The sequence below is a fragment of the Austrofundulus limnaeus genome, unplaced genomic scaffold (assembly GCF_001266775.1).
Source record: "Austrofundulus limnaeus strain Quisiro unplaced genomic scaffold, Austrofundulus_limnaeus-1.0 Scaffold14, whole genome shotgun sequence".
NCBI classification, from domain to species: Eukaryota; Metazoa; Chordata; class Actinopteri; order Cyprinodontiformes; family Rivulidae; genus Austrofundulus; species Austrofundulus limnaeus.
This window is the reverse complement of record NW_013952416.1, coordinates 57,843-67,512: the sequence shown is the minus strand read 5'-3', so window position 1 is coordinate 67,512 and position 9,670 is coordinate 57,843. Positions and strand designations below refer to the sequence as shown.

Sequence of the window (9,670 nt, the reverse complement as noted above, 5' to 3'; positions counted from 1 at the left end):
GTGTGTGTGTGTGTGTGTGTGTGTGTGTGTGTGTGTGTGTGTGTGTGTGTGTGTGTGTGTGTGACAAAACTCAGCAGTCTGGACGATTAAATGGCCATTATTAAGAAAGCGTTAATAAAGTGTTCCCTCCCGCCTGTCTGTCCTGTAGTGTTGTCTTTGTGAGATTACAGCTGCAATATTGGAACAGTTTAATTAATCTGCTGTCGGACTAAATTCGGTTCCCACAGAGCCTGAAGAGGAACAACACTTGGGGTATGTGAATGTGTTTGATGCACATGGATACTCTTGTGTGGGCTGCTGTGTTAGCTGAGAAGTCCATTAAGAAAGAAAACAGGTTTTATTATTGTGCTTTGTGTGTTTTTAGGCCTGAAACCACTKATTAAAGCTGCACTAACTCACAGCAGTGAGTCAGGTTTTTTATCATATTTTCTACTAAAGTGATTGCCTCAGATGTATTTGTTGCCCAGAGAATAAATCCTACACATGTTGCCCAGTTCCTGTTTTTTTAAACAACTTAAATCTAAATAATTTCGATTATTTTCTCGTGGGCCAATTATTCTTGCAGCTGATGCGTTTTTTTCCCTCCTCCCTCATCCGAGTTGCTCTATATAGGAAAAGCTCCAGGAACCAATGGGATAAACAGCCATTGTTTTCCCTGCAGGCTTGGTGAAACCACCCTGTCACTATGACCTTCTTGTAAACACTTTTACAAAGCTGTGCCTCTAAGTACCATCAAATATACAGTATTTACCTGCATGTGAAAGTTTAAGTGTTAACAAAGATCTGTTTGTCAAAAGCCCACAGATATCAGATCAGTTTTCCAGTCATCTTTCCCCAGTGTTTTTTTTATTTTTATTTTTTATCGCGGTCCATCTCCGTTTGGCAGCGCATGACAGCCTGCCTACTTCCAGCATTTATCACACTTCAAGTCCAGGGCCAATGTTTTGGTGATAAAAAGTGCGCCGGTTCGTCCTGCTCAGTCATCACGTCGCTGATTTAGCAACTGGTTCGGTTCCACTGTCTGAGGTCACGGAGAGGGAAATGACCACAACGGGTTGATTGGAGTTCGAGAGAAAAGGATGACGCTGTTAGCTTGTCCCGACTGTACTATGAACTACATTTATTCTGCAGTTTTGACGAGCTTTTGTTGAATAAACACCTCTAATATGTGTTTTAAATACCTTCTGAAGCTCTTMTGAACAAGAGACAATATAAAATATTGTGCTTTGTGTTTTTCCCRTGGCAGAAGAATAAAATAAAATGCAATAAAATTACTTTTGTGTTCACCTACAGGCTCATCATACAGCTTGTTAAAAAGTAGTGATGTCTCAGTCTGGAGAAAAAGGGAAGGTGAGTAATCAGCACTTGTTTTTACACCAAATTTCAACAGCTGGACAAAATATGAGGACTTCCTAATGAGACACAGGTGAAAAAACATGGTTCTGTTAATGTCTTCAGTTCAAACCTCCAAAAAGGATATCCTGTATAAATCAAAGAGTTCATGGTTTGATTTTATTTCCTGCTGGAATTCCTCCTTGTTACGCATCACTAGCAGCCTCAAATTCACTTGAGTACCTCAAACTTTATAAAATAAGACAAGACAGATTCATGGACTAAATAAGAAATCCTTTCTTTTTTGTGTTGCATTACTTATAACTTAATAAACTCATTTTCAAAAAGTAAAAAGAGGTTGATTTTTTCCCCCTCCTCCAGTTCCCAGATGCAACAGGTTATGTAGGGTTTGCAAACCTCCCAAACCAAGTGCATCGAAAATCAGTGAAGAAGGGTTTTGAGTTCACCCTCATGGTTGTAGGTGAGTGAGTGTTCATAACTTTTATTGTAGTTATTTCAAAATTCTTTCTTTGAAGTATAAATAATTATTTTCTGTTTGTCAGGGGAGTCCGGTTTGGGCAAATCAACACTTATAAACAGCCTGTTTCTCACCGATCTCTACCCTGAGCGCTACATCCCTGGTGCTGCAGGTATGCTCTCTAACACACACGCACACTGTAACAATGAAGAAATGTCTGCTGAAATGTCTCTAGCAGAGCATTATTTTAAAAGGAATGTTAGGAATTTTGTGGTCTACAGAAAGTATCATACCTTTCTTATGAYTTGACTTGGATTAGGATTTGTTCCTGCTTAAAATCAGCCAATGAACTCCCTCTGGTCAGTTAATATAGCCCATAATTTAGTTTTCTGTAAGGAGTCAATAGGTTGTTTATTCAGCTGTTGAACTTCAAAAGATAAACAACCAGTTCAACATTTAGAGTTAAATTTACTGTAACTACATACCATTTTTTATGCTTAAATTAGTTGATTATTTTCCATGCCTTGGTCCCCCCCCACAGAGAAAATCGAGCGGACAGTTCAAATCGAGGCGTCTACTGTTGAAATTGAGGAGAGAGGGGTGAAGCTTCGGCTCACGGTGGTCGACACGCCTGGATACGGCGACGCCATCGACAGTCAGGACTGGTGTGTTGGAGTTATCTTTCATATCAGCATCCAGATATCATCATACTGTTTGTGTACTTGTGGATGTGTCAAATATCTGTTTTGAGTTTTGAATAGGGCAATAGGGTAATTCATCAACTCAGTGTTTTTTAAACTACTTGCTGCTTTTACTTATGCAACAGCAGTTCTTTTTAGTGCACTTCAGACTAATTTCTTGTTTAAAAAGAAGATTTCACTAACGGTTTCTCTTTTCTTTTTCTTTTTTTTTTTTTGGCCGTCAGCTTTAAGACAATCATCCAGTACATCGACAATCAGTTTGAGCGATACCTTCATGATGAAAGTGGGCTGAACAGAAGACACATAGTGGACAACCGGGTGCACTGCTGCTTTTAYTTCATTTCTCCTTTTGGACACGGGTGAGAAAAACTACAAAGACATTTAGTTTTTACTTTAATTAGAAGGTAGATTTATACAAGACAATATATTATTATTGTCTAGTGTCATAAAAGCAGAACAACCTCATTTTAAAGATGTCCTTTTTTTTAATAATTATTTATTGCTCAACACTAGAGCTTCTTCTTTTGACAGTTTAGTGATAAAACTAGTTTCCCTTTTTTACAGATCTTCCTTTTCTCCTATTTTGGTCATATAATTTTATGCTATACAACGCATATGTTTTTTAAATACATGTTTGATGTTTGTCCCAATCATTCTCCTTTTTTACCCCCTCCCAGTCTGAAGCCTCTGGATGTAGAGTTTATGAAAGCAATCCACAGCAAAGTCAACATAGTTCCGGTCATCGCAAAGGCCGATACGCTCACGCTGAGGGAGAGGGACCGCCTGAAAAGACGGGTGCGTTTTGCAGTTTTTTTTACCCACAGATGTTCTACTTTTAAAAATAAAGCTTGTACTATGTTTATGAGTTATTTAAACCCTTTTAAGGGGGTTTCCATGTTGTTGTAAGTTTTTTATTTTTTTATTTGTTAGACGCAGACTGTTATAATTAAGGAATAACAAAAAGCTTAACATGACAGCCTTTAAATCCTTTTTATCTGCATATTTGCTGGAAGCTTGGCGAGTCAGCATCTCTGTTTGTTTGAAAAGCACATCCGCACTTCCTTGTGTAATTACTGTGATGCACAACTTTTGGTACGTTTGATGACACCACCAGATTATTTAAAAGGTTAGGGAGGAGCAGTACAAGAGAGGAAGCTGTGGGACGAACAGAAAAGAAAAAGAAAAGGTTTTGCATATAAAATTGATGAAGCACTTCTCATCTAGAGTTAAGCCGTCCCAGAAACTTCCTCTGGGAGCGGACCCAAGTATCTGCCTGCTGGCCTGCACGCTCCTCAGCTTCCTGCTGTCCAGAAGGGAAAGCACATAATAACACCTCACACTTCACATGAGTGTGTTCAGCTGATAACCTCTCATTTGCACTATTAGTTAAATGGGTTTTCTCCTTTTGAGATGCATGTTTTCTTTACTTCTTTTTCAGTGTTTTTGATTTCCCTTTTAAAAGAGCTGAAATCAGAATTTGAAGCTGTTTCTGATATTATACATCATGAYTTCATAACTTTTTAACTTGTTTCCAGAAAGCAAAATATAGACAGAATTTTTTTTTCTTGCACTGAATTTGTTTTTATTTTTGTGGCTTAAGCGCAGGTCTCCTCTAGTGCTAGAACTATAAGTTAATTAGGAAATCTCTAATTATATTTTGACTTTGCAAAATACCCATTTGATACATTTCTGATTACATTCTGACTAGTATAAATGATGTCAGATTTACCATTAAGATGTTCGGAGGCTCAAATTCAAGATATCTGTAAAAAATTACCTACTAACAAACATATTTCAGAAATCAACCATTAAATTATGACTAGTCATAAAGACAATTTGAAATATCTCACTTTTTGTTTATCATAATTATAACTTAAGATATCTTAAACCGACACCAGGTTTGTAAGCACAGTAAATATTGGCGTTCTTGGAAGTTATTCTGACATTTTTGTTGTTCATTTTGACATAAAAATTATATCGACTCGATTGAAATGAGTAGTTATATCAGGATATAAATTTTGGTCATATCGTCCAGACCTAGTCTCTTCACAGTTGAGATGCTTGGGGTTTTTGATAACCCTGTCGTTCTTCAGACCTTCTACTAGTTTGATTTTTTATTTCTTTTAWTAGACAATTTAGCTACAGACTCCCAGGCCTACTTTCAGCACCTAAATTAGAATATATCTAGGAAAAATGGTGAGGAGCAAAAAAAAACTGATAAATGCAGTTATCTACAATTTATTATGATATTTTTTAGCACTGGTTTAGCACTAGTTCCTAAATGCAGCTGTAATACCTGTAATTTCCCTCGGGAATCAATAAAGTATTCTTATTCTGATTCTGATGATTCTAAATGGTTTTTTTTAAATTATTTCCAGCCTTATTGGAGAGTTCAATCAATTAGTTTTTTCTTTAAAAGTGAATTTGTAAGTAAGTAAACCTTATTTTTATCACACATTCACAAACATCACAAAGTGCTTTGAGATTAAAAAACAAATAATTTGTAAGTTTTTTATGTTTGAATCACTTTTCATGCAAATCCCAAACAACCACTGATATTATAGCTATTTAAATGTTTGAATTTGTTTTTTTAAGTTTCAAATCTTTAAAAATGTAACAATTTTAAGGAATACACCAGATTTTAGTCTTAGAAAAGTTTCAGATCTTCTGGTTACAATTCAGAATCGTGGCCATTGAATCCAACTTTAGCCACAAAACATGTTTTTGTTGTTTGTGTTTTTTTTCAGCCCACCTCACGCCTGTTTTAATTAGAAATCAGCCCGTCTCTTCTCGCCTGTATGTCCAGACCTCACACCTGCTTCTCATTCAGTTGTCGGAGCCGGTGGTCTGACTGGAGTCATACTCTGCTCTGTCCTCACCAGCAGCCTTTCTGCTTTAAGTTTCTGTTTTCACGTTGCCTCAGAAACCTTGATGTCGTTTTAGTCAAATATAGCTGGGCGTTWAGAACGCACGCTGCGCTCCTGGGAAAACGATTGTTTGTCCCTGGTCCCAAATATTTACACACTTTTAAAAGGTGCAATCTGTTCCACAATCAAAGGAGAAATTTTCCTGTTTTCCTAAAAGAACCCAACAGTTAGAATTTATGTTTTAATGCCGTTTTGTGTAGTGACCTTCCCCAAACGTTTTTAGTGTTCCTTTGGCACTTAATGTGAACAAACCCATGTTTCCTGCCACCGCTGAGTCCCACCTCAAGCTGTGGGAAGCCCCCTTCAGCTCGTCAGCTTTCAGCAGCTCAGTTGTTCTCAAGTTCTGYGCTAATCTTTAAATGTTGTTTTTTACACTTTTACTGTAAAGTATTAGCCAGTAGTAGAACTGTAAGGAAATAATAACAGCATAACAATAGAAATATGTTAGTATCACACTGATATGACCACYTTTCGGTCTATCAGCAGAACTATCTGCCCATCAGTTTGTACACATGCTTCACTAAGTGTCCCTTTAACAGACATTTCCTGAGGCAGCAATTAGTTCAGGAGTTGAACAAAACCTTCCAAGAAATTCAAACGTGCACTTCATAAAATCAAAAACAAATCTTGTTTGTTGTGATTTGTTGTGTCTTTCCACTGGGTAATTTTATCTGCTCTTTCTAGTAATGAGCTTCTTGGAAAGTCATGATTGTCGGGAAATCCAGGCAGTTTTTTAACCATATCTTTGCCCACATTGAGAAAACAGCGCTGCATGTGTCTAATGAGAGCACATTACATTGCTATCTACTGTTGTGTTTGGCTGCAATTTGGTTACATACGGTTTATACTTGCTTTCAGTTTCAGGTCAACGTTAAAATGGACATATCATGAAAAATCAACTTTTTTAGCCGTTAAATGCATTTTGTTGTGAACTTTGAGTCTCTAGGAGGCAGAAATTTTTTATTTAGTCTCTCCCGGTGCTGCATAGATATCTTTATATGCTTTTTGGGTCATATTTTTCAATCAGTTCAGTTTTTTCTATTTTTTATGACATTTTCTGAACTATTACATTACAGTATTTGTGACAGAACTTCTAAATAAGGTCTACACTCACCAAATACACCAAATACAGATAGTCTGGCTCTGGGTCAGACTCTGGCTCCAACATGTAAGGCTGGATGGACAAGTCTGTCCCGCTTTGAGACATTCAGACCAAAGCATTGCAGTTTCACTTTGTACACACTCCAACTGAATGATTTAAATGTGAAAAACAAGGATTTTAAAGCCAGATAAGTCTTGTTTAAGAGTATTCTGACCGTCTGAGCATGTTCTTAATTTATAGATTTGTCATAGAAATCTTGTTATTGTACAAACATAAAAAATGACATTTTTTTGTGATAGAAACTTTATTTTATATAGAAAAACCTCCCTGAGCAGTTTTTGATTCATCCTCATTAAAGTCTGCAGCTCTTCAGCGTATGCTGCTTAATTCTCATACAGTTCTGTTCAGCAGAACGGTACACCAGCTTTTTCCTTTTGAATTTAAAGCCCAAGGAGCCAAAAACCTGTCAGAAATCCAAGTGCTGAATGATGATTGAGTGTTTCGCCCTCACAATTTATTAGTTTTGTGTTTTGCAGGCACTTTCTCACAGCTTGGAGCCATTCGTCTCCTAGTGAAAATCTGCTCTGCCCCCCCCACCCCCACCCCGCTTTTCCTGCGATGGGGAGCGGGCGGACAGCTTGTATAGAACAATATAAGTTTCCTGTAATGCTTCAAGACTGTTTCTTTGACAAGACACAACCTGGTGCCCTGCACAGCTCAGCCTCAGAGGAAACAAATGACCCTGGTGTTGTTTACCTCTTATTCCACCTCTCAGATTACCTCTCATCTTGTCCTCCTCATCCTGGTATTGCCTCCCTCAGCAGCCTCTTACTGCGTCTGTCGACCTTTTTTTAAAACATGCTCTAATGCCAATTTCCTTCATCAGGATTTCTGTGGTCTCAAGCTCATAACTTGGCCCGAGGAGGGTATATTGAGGGGCTGATCCTCTCAGTCTGGGACCCTAAAGTCATATCCTGTATGGGGCTTTAGTCTCAAACAGTATTACCTTCATTTTTTTGTTTACCTAGAGGACAGTGCGCCRCTGGTTTGAACTGGAGTTCTGAATAAAAGCAAACCCACCTCCCATCCCACAGCGGTTTTCAATTTGAACAGCTAATTGATTGGTCGAGGTTTATTTATATTTGCTGATATAAGAAATGAAATAAAATAGGCCAGTGTGAGTGTGCATATCACCTGAGCTCATTTAAGTACCTTCACATTCATTTTTATACCGGTAAGCTGCATCTAAGCAAAATTGTGTCTAGAAGAAGATGTTCTGTGTCATTCTCATTTCTAATTTGTGTAATTTTTTAAAAAAGGATGTTCTAATTTTTTTAAATTAAAAATTAAGTTTAAAAAAGGATGTTCTCCAAAGTAAAAGGTCTGTTCTCTTTTTATTTGATTGGTCGTCTAGACAGCACCTTTCACTTCTTTCATCTGTAGTTTCTCAGCTAATTTCATGTCTTTATTTTTATCTTTCTTCCTCATGTTGCTTTTTTGTTCCAGTTATCATATTCTTACCCTCAGTTTTAGATAGATACTAGATAAACTTGCTAAAGAAGAAATTATATTTGTATTGATCTGAGTTCTGTTTCAGTTTTAAACATGTTTTCTTATACATAGCAGACTTGGTACTTCGCGAGTAAAAGTTGAATGGTAATGACTTTATTCTCTGGCTCTTGTGTGCGAGTCCCTGGTCTTGTGCTTTGGCCCTTTTCCTGTCAGTGTTTCAAACACGCGGATATATTTATTTTTTCTTCCCTCCTGTGGTCATTGTGCCAGGCTGTGCTTCACATCTCTGCTGATAATAAAACAATAAATATCTGCTTTCCCGGGTCTACTCCACACAAAGCCTCGGCTCTGATGAGAACGTTCGACCTGGCTGCTGCTAACGAGAGTTTTGTATTTGATGTTGAGGCTCTTGGACCGAGTCACAAGCTTGATGTGTGGTTGAAATCCTAAACTTACACTGTCCCGCTCCAAATCTCACTTAAATACGGGATTACATGAATAGCTTTATTGTATCTCTCCATGCTCTTTGATCAGAGGGGTGGTGGGTGGTCTTAACTGTACTAATACTTAACTCTGACAATAGGATTGTAGGAGGTGGGGGTGTGGATCATTGTTACCCTTGTGATGCTTTCAAGTAACCATGGTTGTAGACTTCCTCTGTACTTTTTATTACTTCTGACTGCTCTAGTTTGTACCGGTTTGATATTATGTCACAATGAAACACAAGAGTCTTTAATCCTGTGGACTGAAAGGAGTTTGTTTCTATTGCTGTTAAGGGAAGTTCAGAGTTGTTGAAGTTTCCAGACAGTTCTTCATTTGTGGTGATTCACTGACCCCCTACGTAACCCTCAAACTGTCTTCCTCTAGACGCCAGGTATACATGTTCACAGCAAGTTAGCTGTATGTGAAGCTTGGAGAGTTTGTGCAAGAGGCTGGTATGAGGTCTAAATCCCTTCCCTGTGAAGCAGGTATTGTTGGGGCTCCCTCAACCTCGTCGGGCTTCCTGCGGGGGAGTGCTGGTTTGTTGAAAGGCGTTTCTTGGCAAGACACGAGCGTTTGTTCCAATGTGACTTGAGGTTAGCAAATCAATTTGGGAAACTAAAGGATAACAGTGTAATAAAAATTAGTTTCTCTTTTTGCCTTGCCAGACATTCAGTTGAGCTGTGAAACGCCGTATGTTTTGAATTATTGTTCACATCGGTGTGGTGCTCAGTATTTGAGAAAAACTTTAAATATGAGAATATACCTCAGGTGGTCTTTACCACAAGTGGAGTACCCTCACAATGTGTGCATAGAGCAGCATTTTCACCAAGGACCCCACGAGCATTATAGTAGCCCTCAAAGGGCCCGTTTTAATTCACTTTAAATTTCAGTTTTAAGTTCAACTAATCAGGAAATGTTGTTCCTTGTCTCGTTGCTGCAAGTGAGCACCGCTAACAAACAATAACTGAGCTCTACATGGTCTTTCCTGCATAGAAACAGTGTTTAACATGTCCTCAAACACTTAAAAGTACAATGTGTACGACTAAAGGGCTCGACACACGGGAGGCGACGTCGCTCGCTCTCCATTCATTCCATTCATTTCCTATGGAGCCTGTGCGGTGAGGCGACAATCGCT

General features: G+C 38.2%; 1 protein-coding gene across 2 annotated transcripts in view; it reads left to right on the top strand.

Moving 5' to 3' along the window:
• Nucleotides 1-9,670, top strand: part of zgc:63587 (septin-2) — a 21,499-nt gene that overhangs the window by 3,730 nt on the left and 8,099 nt on the right. Inside the window, exons 1-7 of one of the 2 annotated variants that reach the window (XM_014002561.1) lie at nucleotides 16-403; nucleotides 1,294-1,350; nucleotides 1,714-1,813; nucleotides 1,896-1,982; nucleotides 2,352-2,475; nucleotides 2,736-2,870; nucleotides 3,189-3,306. In XM_014002561.1, coding sequence (XP_013858015.1) covers nucleotides 1,324-1,350; nucleotides 1,714-1,813; nucleotides 1,896-1,982; nucleotides 2,352-2,475; nucleotides 2,736-2,870; nucleotides 3,189-3,306 — 591 coding nt within the window. In that variant the 5' untranslated portion in view covers nucleotides 16-403; nucleotides 1,294-1,323. Of the gene's footprint in view, nucleotides 1-15; nucleotides 404-1,293; nucleotides 1,351-1,713; nucleotides 1,814-1,895; nucleotides 1,983-2,351; nucleotides 2,476-2,735; nucleotides 2,871-3,188; nucleotides 3,307-9,670 lie in introns of those variants that run through there. The other variant, XM_014002560.1, reaches the window with a different exon arrangement.